This window comes from Bufo bufo, chromosome 6 (genome assembly GCF_905171765.1).
Source record: "Bufo bufo chromosome 6, aBufBuf1.1, whole genome shotgun sequence".
Lineage (NCBI taxonomy): Eukaryota > Metazoa > Chordata > Amphibia > Anura > Bufonidae > Bufo > Bufo bufo.
The window spans coordinates 371,516,892-371,533,771 of record NC_053394.1 but is presented as its reverse complement, the minus strand read 5'-3'; the positions used below and the strand labels follow the sequence as shown (position 1 = coordinate 371,533,771).

General features: G+C 50.1%; 2 protein-coding genes across 2 annotated transcripts in view; both read right to left on the bottom strand.

Moving 5' to 3' along the window:
- Window positions 1–10,482, bottom strand: part of PCYT2 (phosphate cytidylyltransferase 2, ethanolamine) — a 31,871-nt gene extending 21,389 nt beyond the window's left edge. Inside the window, exons 1-2 of the mRNA XM_040434905.1 lie at window positions 10,339–10,482; window positions 3,341–3,429 (exon numbers count right to left, since the gene is read on the bottom strand). Coding sequence (XP_040290839.1) covers window positions 3,341–3,429; window positions 10,339–10,418 — 169 coding nt within the window. The 5' untranslated portion in view covers window positions 10,419–10,482. The remainder of the gene's footprint in view (window positions 1–3,340; window positions 3,430–10,338) is intronic.
- A 125-nt stretch (window positions 10,483–10,607) lies between these two features.
- SIRT7 (sirtuin 7) overlaps window positions 10,608–16,880 on the bottom strand; it is a 33,224-nt gene continuing 26,951 nt past the window's right edge. Inside the window, exons 10-11 of the mRNA XM_040434904.1 lie at window positions 15,571–15,677; window positions 10,608–10,900 (exon numbers count right to left, since the gene is read on the bottom strand). Coding sequence (XP_040290838.1) covers window positions 10,714–10,900; window positions 15,571–15,677 — 294 coding nt within the window. The 3' untranslated portion in view covers window positions 10,608–10,713. The remainder of the gene's footprint in view (window positions 10,901–15,570; window positions 15,678–16,880) is intronic.

The following is a 16,880-nucleotide window of genomic DNA, read 5'->3' as shown; positions in this document are numbered from 1 at the left end:
TGAAGTGAATGGTTCCGCATATGGTCCGCAAAAACAACGGAACGGACACAAAAAGAAAATACGTTCGTGTGCATGAGCCCTTAATCTGAGCGCCCCCTGCCACCCGCTGTGCAGGAAAGTACAGTCAAGCAAAACCCGGCTGGTGGGCAGCGTCGCAGGGCTAGGCCTTAATCACACGTCCGTGTTTCCAGGTCAGTTTTTCATCCGTGATGATTTTTGTGTTGCGTCCAGTTTTGCCCTCGTTTTTTATGGGCATGAATAAAAAAAAAACAACAACAACAGAGAACGGGATTTCCAAAACGTCTCCTTCCAACAGTCCGAGCACAATGGACCGAACACGGACGCCGCCCACATGATGTGCGTGGTGGTCTTCTTAGACCCATAGACATGAATGGACAGTACACGGATCCCTTGAATTCAATGGGTATATTCAGACGTCCATTTTTTTTTTTAATAGAATTATTGCGGACCGTTGGAGGCATGCGCTACTTTGGTCCCCCAATGTTCTGGACCAAACACCCCCTATTCAGCTCTATGGGATGCCATCCATGTTTAGTCCATTGTTAGGAGGCACTAGCGGTGCACAGCAGGATACAATTCAGTGCATGTATGGAAGGGAAAAAAATGGATGCAACACAGATACGGATGAAAAACGGATAACGACACGTGAATAAGGCCAAATACTCGAGCGCTGCTGCTCTTTCATGCGGAGGACGGATGGAGATACCGGCAGGCGGAACCCTATGATCAGTAAGTGACTGCACATCCCAATCATATGTGATCACTGATGCTAGCCATAGACATCAGCCAATCCCACCGATTTGGGAGAGACTGAACTATTGTGTGTGGGGGGCCTCACGACTCAAACCCGACAGCAGATGTTGGGGGAGAGAAGGATCGGTTTATTGGATTTAAAAAAAACTCCATCCTTTTGTGCTCAGGGATAAGCAGAGGACGAGGAGTTTGGAGGCAGCGCATGCACACTTGGCGGTTCGGTCCAGGAGAGACAGCTGTTGGTCCAACGGGTCTTCGGCAGGTATCTAATGTGCATGGGCTGATTTACAGGCAATAACTGGGAGTGAACCAAACCTTCCTGATAATTGACTGATCCTCATTTACATGCCGGTGGCGGCCCTCGCTGCTGTGATCTCCGGTTATACAGGACAATCTGCTGCCAGCAAACGATGAGGTTATGTACATCAAAGACGCCATCTCCTGATGAAGGAGCGTCGGATTCATCAATGGCGCATTCTCAGGGGTCAATTATTGGGAAAGAGTGTTCGTACCAGTGTTCGCCTCTATGATCAGCCAGTGTAAAGGTACAATTCATTACAGGTGGGGTCGGGCAGGAACACACAGCATTATAAATCATGATGGGTCTGTGTTCATACCTCTGACACACGGAGAGTACTTCTCGCACGGACTATGCTCGTGTGAAATTGGCCTTAGGTTGTCAGAGGAGCCGGTTGGAATTGTCAGGATTTGTCACCATATATCTAAAGTGTACGGGATACCAGTCGCACAAACAGTGTTTGGATGACTGAGGGGTGGGCACTGGAGGCAGTTCTATAGGGACATCAGAGGAGCCCCCTATATAGGCCGCCCTCAGCAGTGAGGAAAGCGCACCATGTGCACTCATCTCTCTCCCCTCGTTCTAGGGATCGGTGAGGGTCTCAGCGCTCAGATCCCCACCAATCTAAACTATGGATATGTCTCTATGACATAGGAAAAGCTAGTGACCCTTTGAGCTAGGTGACAACAGATACCAGGCGGAGCAGTGAGGGAGCTTCTGCAGCCGTTACTTTAAGGTGGCCATAAACATTCATGTAAATTTTAGCAAGACCCGCCGATCATCTTCATCCAGAAGACATGCATGCTCAGCTGAGAATGCCTGTGCTATCTAGTACAGGGATGGCCAACCTGCGGCCCTCCAGCTGTTGCAAAACTACAACTCCCACCATGCCCTGCTGTAGGTTGATAGCTGTAGGCAGACTGGGCATGCTGGGAGTTGTAGTTTTGCAACAGCTGGAGAGCCTCAGGTTGGCCATCCCTGATCTAGTATATGGGCAGTCTTCAAACTCTGGTTTAGCTGACACCTATTCCTGCCTCTAACTCCCCTGTACACACTCAGCCTGGCACACAGATTTGGGAGACCCCCATAAACTTGGCCGGTCCTAAAGACTTTTCATTTATGTGTACGTGAGGGGTGGTGGGTCTTCATTCTAAGGCTAGGTTCACACCTAAGCGTTTTAAAGCGCGTTCCTACGCGCTGTAAAACGCTCAACAGGCAAAAAACAATGTTTCCCTATGGGCATGGTTCTGACCTGAGCGTTTTACAGCGCGTACGAACGCGCTGTAAAACGCCCTACGCCCCAAGAAGTACAGGAGCTTCTTTGGGGCGTATTGTCGCGCGTAACACCTCTGTTTTTCATTGTACGCCTCTGTGGTCAATAGCAAGAACGCGCGTACGAGGTGCGTTTCCAAAATACAAAAACGCCCGATAAAAACGCCTGTAAACAGCGCTTATCGAATACGCTCAGGTGTGAACCCAGCCTTAGGGCTCATTCACACGACCGTTGGTGTCCCGTGCCCACAATGCACGGGCACTTTCCGTGGGGCAGTCGCATGGGGATCGCAGACTCATTCACTTGAATGGGTACGCGATCCCTCGGTTCCGCAAAAAGATAGAGCATGTTCTGTCATTTTGCGGTGTGGAGGCACGGAACGGAACCCCAGAAAGCACTCCGTAGTGCTTCCGTAGTGTTCCGCTCCACGCCTCCGGATTTGCGGACCCATTGAAATGAATGGGTCCGCATCCGTGATGCAGAATGACAGCAGAACAGTGCTGTGTATTGCGGATCCGCAAATTCGGTCCGCAATACGGGAACAGGACACCAAAGGTCGTGTGAACGAGCCCTTAGAGGCAGGTGAGACAGAGGGGATTAGTTAGTCTTCAGGGACACACACTGTAGAAGTCTTTCCCCGGGTTGCAATATGTCACAGTACAAAGCAAGGAGGATATTAAAGGGGTTGTCCAGCTTCGGAGGCCTTTCTGTCAGACACCCCACCTTGGACCTGCGGAGGAAAGCATGCTTACCTACTCCCCCACTGCTAAATGCTAGCTCCTCTGGTCCCCGCTCTGGTGTGACGGGTGGGACACATGTGCAGCTGCAGCAAATGACTGGTGGCAGTGCTGATATGTCCCCCATGTGTCACATCACTGAGCCCCAATGCTGGACAACACCTTTAAGGGATTATTTGCTGTTTTTGCATTTTTATTTTACATTTTGTGCCCCTTTAAATTCCACTCTGCACATAGAATGGGGCTGACATCACTTACCGTCTGTGTGCACCCCGGCAATCAGGTAGTCGCCCATAGCCCGTGCCTGGCGCAGCTGGTTGGAGTGCCCATAATGTACCATGTCATAGCTGTAAGAAAACAGAGGATTCTCAGTCATTTACTCCTGACCAGGGTGGTCTCTGAGGCCACCAGATGTAAGACAGTTATCCTATAAGTCAATGTTCGACCCCTAAATATTCCTTGAGACATGACTTGGATATTAAATAAGCCAGCACCTCATCTGCAGACAGCTGTTTCAGGGTGATTGCCCCTCATCCGCGCAGAGCATGTATGGCCTATAAGTCTCCTCACGCCGATTAAGGTGCTCTCCGTTAGGAGACATAGTACCCCCCCCCCTCCACAAACACGCCTTCAAGTCCTGACCTAGGCCTCTCAGCCAGTACTCTCTGCTCTGCACTGATGAGGGACAATCACCCTGAAACAGCTGTCTGCAGATGAGATGCTGGCTTATTTAATATCCAAGTCATGTCTCAGAGCCTATTTAAAGGGTCGAACACAGACTTATAGGATAGCCGCCTTACATCTGGTGGAATCAGAGGTGGCGCTTGTTAAGAGCTCATTTGCATCCCTTGTGTACTATGGCCGTAGTCTGCAGAAATGATAGTACTTCCTCTATCAATAGGTAATCCAAAGTCAGTTTACTGCTGCTTTGAGGGGAAGATCTTATCTGAAGAGTAATCCCCATGATGATAATAGTAGTAGGACGGCTCTATAATTGACTGGACTGCTCTGGATCAGGACACAAACAGAAGAGCACTGCACGGATTAGTGTAATGTGTGGGGCTCTAGGAGGAGCTCTCTGGCCCCAGTGATGGTCTGACGAGAGAGCTCTGCGCCCGTGCTGCGGACCGCATAAGGCAGTTCCGCAATACATGGGTCACCAGCTGTGTGCATTCCGCAGCATGGATGCGGACCCATTCACTTGATTGGGTCCGCAAATCTGGAGATGCGGAACGGAAGCACGGAACGGAACCCCACGGAAGCACTACGGAACGCTCCTGTGGTGTTCCGTTCCACAAAAAGATAGAACTTGTTCTACCTTTCTGCGGAACGGACAGATCATGGACCCCATTCAAGTGAATGGGTCTGCGATCCGCATGCGGCTGCCCCACGGACTGTGCTCGTGCATTGTGGACCGCAATTTACCATCCACAGCACGGGCCCCTTACGTTTCATGGGCAAGAGGCCTTAGGGTGCATCCGTTGCTCCGTTCCGTGGCCCCGCCCAAAAAAATATAACATGTCCTTTTCTTGTCCGCGCTTTGCGGACAAGAATAGGCAGTTTTATTAAAGGCTGTCCGTGCCGTTCCGCAAATTACGGGACCCGCACGGACGCCATCCGTGTTTTGCGGACCGCAAAACACACCACGGTCGTGTGCATGTAGCCAAAAACTGAATTTAATTATTTTATTTGTTTTTTTTCTTACCTCAGCCCCCTCAGTATATACTGTATTCTGCCCCTGTCTAATGTCCCCAGGACGTATACTCGCCCCCCAGTATATATACTGGCCCGAACTAGTACCCCCAGTATAAATATATGGCCCCCGGTATAATTGTTTAGCCCCCATAGTTCCCCCAGTATTATTATATTGCCCATATTGGAATCTGCTAGGTGAGTAATGGTCTTTTATTTTATTTTTATATACATTTTTTCCTTCCTGAAACCGGACAACCCCTGTAAAGAAGACTCTGTCATAGTAAAAGTCCAAACAAAAAGGAAGTTAAAGAGCCAAGATGGGAGGTGGAGCAGATCCAGAAAACCATCCTTTTATTTAAACATAAATCAATCACAGAATAATCAGATATGCGGTAATAAGTGATAGATTGATGATCATGTCCCTTTAAAAGTAAATCTACACTTTAAGCCCGCCCCCCCCCCCCCCCCCCCACATACACATTACTGTCCCTTTGGAGGGATCAGCCTGTTTTTAGCAGGAGTTGTTAACGCCCTTTGTGGTATGGACGGATGCCAACCTGCTCTGGCACCCGCTCGTCGTAGCCATGTTTATAAGCCCCCCCCCCCCCCGAGTGGCCGCAGAAGTAAATTCTCATATAAAGCCCATATTTACGGTTATTCACCTCCCCCCAACCTCCAGCTGTAATGACAGGGAAGGGGCACGAGCGCTGACTGCCCCCCTGCGGGCATCTCTACCCCTCTACTATCTACTCTCTTTGTACGTTTCATCTATTGGATTTTTTCTGCCGTATGTTTTTTCTAAGGGACCACACGTGTGCGGGATATGGTGGCGCTGTGTGCGGGATGTGGCGGTGCCATGTGCCGTCTCTGCCGGCACAGAGTTGGCCATAGCCGACATGTGATCTCACCCTCCGCACTGCCCGCCCTGGGGTCTGATCTCCACATTCCTGTACAGGCTGCGCTACAGGTTGTGTCACCCCCTGCAGACGAGGCGCGGTCGGCCGCATACACCCCCCCCCCCGGGCACCGAACACATGACAGCGCTGCAGGCTACACAGCATGCAACCGACACTCCGCTCTCCACAGCAACCAAGATAGCTCCATAGAGAAGGGGCACACAGAACTGCAGAGCATCTCTACCAGCCAGGGGCACACAGAACTGCAGAGCATCTCTACCAGCCGGGGGCACACAGAACTGCAGGGCATCTCTACCAGCCGGGGGCACACAGAACTGCAGGGCATCTCTACCAGCCAGGGGCACACAGAACTGCAGGGCATCTCTACCAGCCAGGGGCACACAGAACTGCAGGGCATCTCTACCAGCCAGGGGCACACAGAACTGCAGGGCATCTCTACCAGCCAGGGGCACACAGAACTGCAGGGCATCTCTTCCAGCCAGGGGCACACAGAGCTGCAGGGCATCTCTTCAAGCCAGGGGCACACAGAGCTGCAGGGCATCTCTACCAGCCAGGGGCACACAGAGCTGCAGGGCATCTCTACCAGCCAGGGGCACACAGAGCTGCAGGGCATCTCTACCAGCCAGGGGCACACAGAGCTGCAGGGCATCTCTACCAGCCAGGGGCACACAGAGCTGCAGGGCATCTCTACCAGCCAGGGGCACACAGAGCTGCAGGGCATCTCTACCAGCCAGGGGCACACAGAGCTGCAGGGCATCTCTACCAGCCAGGGGCACACAGAGCTGCAGGGCATCTCTACCAGCCAGGGGCACACAGAGCTGCAGGGCATCTCTACCAGCCAGGGGCACACAGAGCTGCAGGGCATCTCTACCAGCCAGGGGCACACAGAGCTGCAGGGCATCTCTACCAGCCAGGGGCACACAGAGCTGCAGGGCATCTCTACCAGCCAGGGGCACACAGAGCTGCAGGGCATCTCTACCAGCCAGGGGCACACAGAGCTGCAGGGCATCTCTACCAGCCAGGGGCACACAGAACTGCAGGGCATCTCTACCAGCCAGGGGCACACAGAACTGCAGGGCATCTCTTCCAGCCAGGGGCACACAGAACTGCAGGGCATCTCTTCCAGCCAGGGGCACACAGAACTGCAGGGCATCTCTTCCAGTCAGGGGCACACAGAACTGCAGGGCATCTCTACCAGCCAGGGGCACACAGAACTGCAGGGCATCTCTACCAGCCAGGGGCACACGGAACTGCAGGGCATCTCTACCAACCAGGGGCACACAGAACTGCAGGGCATCTCTACCAGCCAGGGGCACACAGAGCTGCAGAGCATCTCTACCAGCCAGGGGCACACAGAGCTGCAGCGCATCTCTTCCAGCCAGGGGCACACAGAGCTGCAGGGCATCTCTTCCAGCCAGGGGCACACAGAGCTGCAGGGCATCTCTACCAGCCAGGGGCACACAGAACTGCAGGGCATCTCTTCCAGCCAGGGGCACACAGAGCTGCAGGGCATCTCTACCAGCCAGGGGCACACAGAGCTGCAGGGCATCTCTACCAGCCAGGGGCACACAGAGCTGCAGGGCATCTCTACCAGCCAGGGGCACACAGAGCTGCAGGGCATCTCTACCAGCCAGGGGCACACAGAGCTGCAGGGCATCTCTACCAGCCAGGGGCACACAGAACTGCAGGGCATCTCTACCAGCCAGGGGCACACAGAGCTGCAGGGCATCTCTACCAGCCAGGGGCACACAGAGCTGCAGGGCATCTCTACCAGCCAGGGGCACACAGAGCTGCAGGGCATCTCTACCAGCCAGGGGCACACATAGCTGCAGGGCATCTCTACCAGCCAGGGGCACACAGAACTGCAGGGCATCTCTACCAGCCAGGGGCACACAGAACTGCAGGGCATCTCTTCCAGCCAGGGGCACACAGAACTGCAGGGCATCTTTTCCAGCCAGGGGCACACAGAACTGCAGGGCATCTCTTCCAGTCAGGGGCACACAGAACTGCAGGGCATCTCTACCAGCCAGGGGCACACAGAACTGCAGGGCATCTCTACCAGCCAGGGGCACACAGAGCTGCAGAGCATCTCTACCAGCCAGGGGCACACAGAGCTGCAGCGCATCTCTTCCAGCCAGGGGCACACAGAGCTGCAGCGCATCTTTTCCAGCCAGGGGCACACAGAGCTGCAGCGCATCTCTTCCAGCCAGGGGCACACAGAGCTGCAGCGCATCTCTTCCAGCCAGGGGCACACAGAGCTGCAGCGCATCTCTACCAGACGGCGACACAGAGAAATGCAGAGCATCTCTACCAGCCAGGGGCACACAGAACAGCAGAGCATCTCTACCAGCCGGGGGCACACAGAACAGCAGAGCATCTCTACCAGCCGGGGGCACACAGAACAGCAGAGCATCTCTACCAGCCGGGGGCACACAGAACAGCAGAGCATCTCTACCAGCTGAGGCACTCAGAATTGCAGAGCATCTCTACCAGCCGGGGGCACACAGAGCTACAGCAGATCTCTACCAGCCGGGGGCACACAGAGCTACAGCAGATCTCTACCAGCCGGGGGCACACAGAGCTACAGCAGATCTCTACCAGCCGGGGGCACACAGAGCTACAGCAGATCTCTACCGGACGGGGGCACACAGAGCTACAGCAGATCTCTACCAGCCGGGGGCACACAGAACTGCAGAGCATCTCTTCCAGCCGGGGGCACACAGAACTGCAGAGCATCTCAGACCAGGGGATGAACCTGACTGAAAAATTATGACGCAAGGACGAGCACCAACACAAAACACAGTTGTCTGCGCCGTCTCATGGGAAACAAGAGCCTCCATGTTCTGGTCACTTGTCCCTGTGGAATGACAAGTTATGACAGACCCTCCTCTGCTTGCTGTCAGTGACAGAAGAGAGCTCTATGAGCAGGATAGGTTTTCAACCTCCGCTACCATTTTGGGGGGCACCAGGGCCACCCCACAAGCTGTAAACTGCACGAGATCTCATCATTGTGACATCCTGAGCGATGACACAGACGACAGGAGGAACCCAAGAGGACGCCGCTTATCTCTACACAGATAATACAGGGACAGGCACAAAGGTCGCCAAAACAGGACGCGTCGTACCACGGGAATTACACTGTACAAGCTCCAGGCTGGAACCGTGTACCCCAAACAAGGGCAAAGTCCTCTACAGATCACCACAGGCACAGAAAATAAATCCCGACTCTGCCAGGACGCCAACCATAACATGGCACCGGGGCACCTACAGGCAACCAGTCTGGGGTGACACCTGCGCCATCAGTCCACAGCAAGAACCAATTATTCACATAGTCATTTTACCACACAACCTCAATTTCCCCCCCCCCCCTTAGGATTCTGCAATGTGGCGTTCCTCTGTTATTCCTCCTGGCAATGCATGATTAAATCGACAGCTGGGAGTTAGCATTCCTATGGTGAAATGGGCGCGTTTCTACGCTCGGTGACATCATCCACTCACTGTTGTGTCACCCCTTCTGACTAGGGGAAACGGTAGCAACCAGATGTCAACGTAATTACACATTTCCAGGAGGAACAACAGAGGAACAGCACAGAGCTCTAGGGAACTGAATGTCCTCTACAGTTTGCAGAATCTGAATACTTTGGCCAAAATGTACTAATCAGACAAAAATAAAAGTGTAGAAACCCTGGAAATCTGGACCCTTGTGTTTTCATTTCTCGCCATATCTTGGCCTGCTGTCAGTGAACGGGAACCGTTACAGACCTAATCCTTGTTACAGCTGCGGATTCGCTACAATGGCATCCGGCCTAGACAATCCTCCACATATCTGTTCCCTGTCTGTGCTGATGGGTTGCTACAATGTACCAGTAACTGGGGTACACGAGCTGTTCACCCCAGACCGGATACTGAGGAACCAAACGCTGGCACTGGTAACAGGTCTCTGCAGGTTTACACACTCTGCAAGCAAACAATCGTGCCCCCATTCACCGACAGCAAGCACAGATATTAACGGAGGGGAGTTTAAATGTTAAGCGTGTTTAGAAAGCTGCAGAACTTGTCCTTTCTGTATCCTGGAGCCATAGGGTAGATCCTGTTACCCAAATTCCGGGTGGGAGGGTGCGGCGCCTCGCGTCCTCACCAGACCTTACATACCATCTGATGGAGCAGAGAAGACCAAGGCGCTGTTCACACAAATGGAAGGCATTTTCGGCTGCAGAACTTACTGCACCAAGTCTGCAGCGTGCAAATACCCCCTTAGAATGGAAAGGGATGTGGAGACCTTGTGGCGGGGGGTTCCAAAGGGCTACAAAAAGATGGCAGCTTCATTCCAAAACCAGCGCCACCCCTGCCCACAGGTTGTGTGTGGTATTACAGCTCAGTCCCCTTCACTTCAATGGAGCCCAGCTGCAATACCAGATACAACCCGTGGACAGATGTGGTGCTGTTCTTTGCTGGAAAGCTGCCATCTTCTTGTAGCCCTGGAACTCCCCCTTATCCAGAGCCAGCCATTAGTTGGCAGGAGAGCTGCATACACGAATAGCTTTGCGATCAGATGACGGGTCAGTCCGGGGTGTACTGCCCCTTTAAGAAGGTGTGCCCCCGCACGCTGACTATACACACACGCAGCGCGGCTCTTCCTCTCACCAGCCATCGCACCACACCCGTACGGGCCTCCGGGATGCCGTCTCCTGCGGGGCGGGGTCACCGTGTCCGTTCCGAATCATCTCGGGGAGTTTAATGAAATGTCAACCACCCGGAAACGTCCCACAAGCAGAACGGTTCCTCCCCCCGGAAGTGACGCAAGGCAAAACCCCGCTCCCATAGCAACAGCCAACGCGCCTTGAAGAGTCGGCCATCTTTGTTCCGGGCATCCTTCCACAGTGGGAGACAAGCGCACAGGCAGGAAACGGGTTTGTACTGGAAAGTTTTATTTAAAAACACTGAATGTAAAAAAGGTCAAAAGTGCAAATGGGTGATAGGAGGAGGCCTCCCAGCATGACACAGGCAGTAAGGACATTGTCACTTGGCTTTCCTTCTTCCTTTGGTACATCCTTTACCAAACCAGCCGCCACTGAGCGCCTGCGGGGACAGCGGCTGATCCAACCGTGTATCCGGCGTCTCCGCTGCCTTGATGAGCTTACGGCTGTGGCTGGCTTCTTCTCCTGGGCGCAGGGGTACGGCCATAGAAAAGATTGGGTCTAGGGATCTAGAAAACAGGCTGTAGTCAGGTCACGGCACAGATACCAGGAGCTGGAAGAAGGGGTCCCAGAATCAAATGTCTGATCAGTGGGGGTCTGACCTCTGAGATCCCCTCTGATCATGAGAACTGGGGTGGTGAGGGGGGTCATTGTCCCTTGTGTGGATGGAGAAGTGGTCAAGCATGTACACTGCCCCCCCACCCCCCCCCCTAACCCCAGAACGAAGGAAAGCTCACTATGGAAGATCCAAAAATAGCCAAGGCTGTTTAGAGGAATCCAATAACCGTGAAGGGCAAGCAAACCACAAAAGCGCAGCCACCGCTCCATTCACAGCGATGGGGGTACCAGAAATAGCGGAGTGCGCTTGGCTACTTTCCGAACTCCCATAGCAGTGAACAGATGGTGGCCGCACATGTGAGGATGGTCTCTGCTCAGGGGCCCCGTTCTGGTGATAGGAGCAGGACCTAGAGGTCCTAGCGATATACCATCAATGTTCCAGAGAGGCCAACCCTGTGCATGCTCGACCACTGCTCCATCCACCAAAGGGATAATGACCTCAGCCCTCATCATCAGTAGGAGAAGGGGTGTTCGAGGGGTCCCCAGCCCATGGATAGGGAACAATTGTTCGTTCTGGGAAACCCCCCCCCCCCCCCCCCCCCCCCCCATGGTGGGGGTGCAAGGTTACCTGTGTGGAGCAACATCGCTTCTAGTGATTGGCAATGGGGGTCATGATGTGACACAAAAGTCAGAGGGGCACATTTACTAGTGTCTGCGTCTGTTTTTAGGCAGAAAAATTGTGTTTTTCGCTATGAGTTAAAGGCTATGTACACCTTTGAGGGCAATATTTTTTTCTGATTGCATATTACTCATTTTGGGCTAAAAATCAGTTTTTCAATATTTATTAAAAATATTTAGCCTTTTTGTCACAAAAGGTTAACCGTTGAGCAGTGTGAATCATACTTTCATTTTGTGCCAGTCATCTAGGGCTGGGTCCAAATCTGTGAACTCTGGCAATCTGTCCCGGCAGAGGAACACACTGCTGGAGTTCGCCAGATCCGGATACCACTTTGCCCCGCCGGGTCCCCATTCACTGTAATGGTATCCAGCGGTAATCAACTGCTTTCCATATGCAGACTTTCGGCCAGACAAAAAATAATAATTTGCGTGCAGCAGTTTTTGTCCGGCTAAAAGTCGGCATGTACACCAGATTACAGTGCCAGAGTACACAACACTGATGTGAACCCGGCCTAATACACCTTGGGGGTCATTTATTAAGACCAGAGTTTTAGACGCCGGTCTTAATAGGCCCCTGCTCTGGCTCTACCGAAGTTATGTAGAGGCGCTGGCACCGGTCTAAATGTAAGCCAGCTTCCAGAAAATGATGAATGAGATGTGCCTGTCGACCCGTCCCCTTCCGCACAACGACCACTTTTTTAGACCTTACATGAGCCGAGAAAAATTGCAGGGCAAATAACCTTATATAATATTAGCGTATTTTGTGATCATAAATGACCCCCCCCCCATCTGTAAATTACCAAAAGGTCACACTTATCAGTAAGATAAGAACTGAGCTGTGATATATGGAGGTAGTGGAGATAAACTTAACTGGTTGCCATGACGCCGTGCACTTTGTGCCTCCGCAGTACAGTAATACACTGGTATGATCTATCCGAGTGTATTACTGTACAGCAGCGGTGACACAAAGCGCACGGCGTCATAGCAACTAATGACGCAGTGCGCTCATGCTCTCAGCAGGATGCCAGTCCGGTATCTGACGGACTGTGTTCCACAGACGTGTGAATTCAGCCTAACTGGTAAGACCATTCCAATTTATTACTACAACATGTAACTACAGAATGGTGGGAGTATATTTCCCCAGTAACCGGGGGGTATCGATGCTGATCTGCGGCCAGGGTGGATTGGATTTAAATCACTAGTCAGTAAGGCTTGATTTAAATCATAGTTTTCTACATAGACTAATTCTTGCTGGTATAACTTATAATATGCAAGTAGATGAAGATTTTTAGAACAACTTTTCATATTAGTTTGATTAGGTTGATTCTGCATTCATAGGTTTGTAGAAGTTAGGATTAAGGTCTTTTTCTCAACTCTGTTCATGTTATAACATTTTTGCTGTGAAGAAGAGGCCTGTGATCTCTGCTGAGTCAAATTCAGTTTTGAGAACTGAAAAAGTAAACCAACATCTGTGATAATATCTTGTAGGCAGAGAAACTGCCCAATAATCAACAAAAACCTCTGGAAGAGCATGACATTGGTAAATGAATTCCATTAATCCATTCACAATGTGTCGTCAGATAAGAACCATTTGGCCCATCTAGTCTGCCCAATATACTGAATACTATGAATAGCCCCCGGCCCTATCTTATATGAAGGATGGCCTTATGCCTATCCCATGCATGCTTAAACCCCTTCACTGTATTTGCAGCTACCACTTCTGCAGGAAGGCTATTCCATGCATCCACTACTCTCTCAGTAAAGTAATACTTCCTGATATTACTCTTAAACCTTTGCCCCTCTAATTTAAAACTATGTCCTCTTGTAGCAGTTTTTCTTCTTTTAAATATTCTCTCCTCTTTTACCTTGTTGATTCCCTTTATGTATTTAAAAGTTTCTATCATATCCCCTCTGTCTCGTCTTTCTTCCAAGCTATACATGTTAAGGTCCTTTAATCTTTCCTGGTAAGTTTTATCCTGCAATCCATGTACCAGTTTAGTAGCTCTTCTCTGAACTCTCTCCAAAGTATCAATATCCTTCTGGAGATATGGTCTCCAGTACTGAGCACAATACTCCAAATGAGGTCTCACTAGTGCTCTGTAGAGCGGCATGAGCACCTCCCTCTTTCTACTGGTAATGCCTCTCCCTATACACCCAAGCATTCTGCTAGCATTTCCTGCTGCTCTGACATGGTCTGCCTACCTTTAAGTCTTCTGAAATAATGACCCCTAAATCCCTTTCCTCAGATACTGAGGTTAGGACTGTATCACTGATTTTATATTCTGCTCTTGGGTTTTTACGCCCCAGGTGCATTATCTTGCACTTATCAACATTACATTTTAGTTGCCAGATTTTTGACCATTCCTCTAGTTTTCCTAAATCCTTTTCCATTTGGTGTATCCCTCCAGGAACATCAACCCTGTTACAAATCTTTGTGTCATCAGCAAAAAGACACATCTTACCATCGAGGCCTTCTGCAACTTCGCTGATAAAGTTATTAAACAATATGGGTCCCAGAACAGATCCCTGAGGTACCCCACTGGTAACAAGACCTTGGTCTGAATATACTCCATTGACTACAACCCTCTTGCCTGTCCCTCAGCCACTGCCTAATCCATTCAACAATATGGGAGTCCACGTACAGCCTTATTCTACATAATTAAAAAAACTAATCTTTATTTGATGATGGAATAACCTTTGGATGGTATTATATTTTCCTCAAAAAGCATTTTATATAAATAAATAAAAAATCCGATTAAAAATAAAATCATTGATCTTTATCCACCCTGTCTGCGGCACATTGTCTTGTGTGCACGCTTTGCTGTTTGTTTTGTGGAAAGTGCTTGCTATATGCAATATTAGACCTGACTGATAAATAGTTTTGTTATCTCCACTACCTCCTTATATATGCTCATTTGAAGGTTTTGGTAGGCTTGGTGGGATTATATACCATTTTACCCCTTTATTGGCATATTTTTGTTAAAAACATTATTTTTAGCTTAAAATGAGTACAATGCAATTAGGAATAGACTGATTATCGGAAGTACCGATATTAAGGATTTTGCACATTATCAGTATCGGCACCTAACCTTGCCGATAATGTGTATAAAACGAATACTAGTGAGCGCTTATGGAAGCGCTCACTAGTATGCATCAGGAGCAGGGAAGAAGCGCAGCAAGCTGTTCCGATACTCACCCTCCCTGGTCTTCTTTGATGGGGCCTGCGCTGCACTGTCCTGACCCCGTACAGAGTCAGGACGTAGTGCGCGCACTATGACCTGACACGCAAGGTAACAGTGCAGCACGGGCCGCAGGACACAGGGGAGCACGACACCAGACCCGGAGATGAAAAGGAGCCGCGGTGCAGGAAAGGTGAGTTTTTTATTTTATTCTATTCATCTGAGGTCTGCTAGGGGTTAAAAAAAATTCAGTGAGAAGGAAGGAGGGGGGGGGGGGGGGGGTTTGGAAATTGGCATTTGGCACTATTATTATAAATGTAAATTATAAATTGACTACCAACTAAAGGACTTTATTAATTTATAATATACTAGTGCCAAATGCAAATTTCCACCACCTCAGTGACTACCAACTAATATAATATATAAAATATCGGTATAAATTATCAGCTTCAAAGTTCACCAACAAAAAAATATATATATAAAAATAAATCAATATCCGTCGATCCCTAAATGCAATAATAAAAAAAATGCCCCTAAACGTGTCCATAGCCTTTAATGGAAGAACCTCACGCAAGGTATGACATGATGCCAGGTGTGTTTGTGTCTTGGACAATTGGAAAGGGAACGGATCTAAAAATCTAAGTGCTACCAGAGTGGGCACCACCGGGGGGATCCTTTGTTCTTCCGATTGTTGGAGGTTCTCAGCTCACAACCCCCCTCCCCCTCATATTAATATAAGAAGAATTATTTTTCTTTTAAATCACCTGTTATAGTCTGGGATGTCCAACTTCAGCTCGTCCATCAGAAGCCGCATGACTTCATCACATTTTCCATGGATTTTCCGGGTGGCTAGTGCATCTTTAGGTGTCCACTGAGGAAATACACGGTGCTGATGGGTGACAGTGGCGCTCTGTACCCTGCCTAGAACATGCCCTGTTACAGAGGGAACTGTATATCCACGAGAATGCTACTTCTGAGAGGAAACCACTGCTATGCTGACAATTGCTAGAAATAAGTAGCATATGTTCTGTGTAGCTCACAACGCGACCCTATCTGGGAAGGGTTTCTATAAATCACCAAAATAAAGCCCGTTCAGGCTAATAACCTCACTTGTCTCAGATAGTAAAAGTTTAAATTTTAGTACCATTAGTTAAAACACTTTCCTAAATAGAAGTGAATGTGAGCAAAAACTAGATTAAAAGTATCTCATGCCCTGTCAGTTCTGAAGCTAAATTGCTGCATCTGCAATGGTAATCGGGGGTGCACCCCCCATGCTTGAACTCTGTTTAGCAGACCAGTGCAGTACCGTCCTATGTGTGTTTGAAAGAAATAGTGCTTTGTGGCAAACAAGGTTTACTCTAGGATAGCTTCACTGGTAATTTGCTGCACTAGTTGCCAGAACTGACTCGGACATAGGAATCTAAAAAACACAAATTAAGGTCCCCCAACATGTTTCGCCAGCCAACCTGGCTTCATCAGGGGTAATGGACAGAATTTACCCCATTACCCCTGATGAAGCCAGGTTGGCTGGCGAAACATGCTTTATTTTGGTGATATGCTCTGTGTAACATAGAATCCATTCCAGCAGATCTCTGCTCAATTTTAACCCCTTAGTGACCACCCATACACCTTTTTACGGAGGTCACTAAGGGGGCTTAGGCTTTTTTACAGCGGCCCAGTCTAAGCGCTGCATGGGTCCCCTGTGCAGCGGGGACCCGACTCTCACATGAGAACCGCGGCCCTACTCTAACAGCCTGGACCGTCAGAAGTGCCGATCCGGGGTGCCTATATGTGTGTGAAGGCTGCCTGGGGTCTGATGTAGGCCCTAGACCAGCCTTGAGTAATTTCCAGCAGCCTGCTGGTCAATGTCAGAAAAGCATTGCCATTAAAATGCAATGCACTATAGAGATAGTGCATTGCATTTTAAAAGCAATCAAAAAGCTGTCCGTTATAGTCCCCTTGTGGGACTATTAGGCCCCTTTCACACAGGCAAGTTTTCTGCGCGCGTGCAACGTGTGAGGTGAACACATTGCACACGCACTTAATCCAGACCCCTTCATTTCAATGGGGCTGT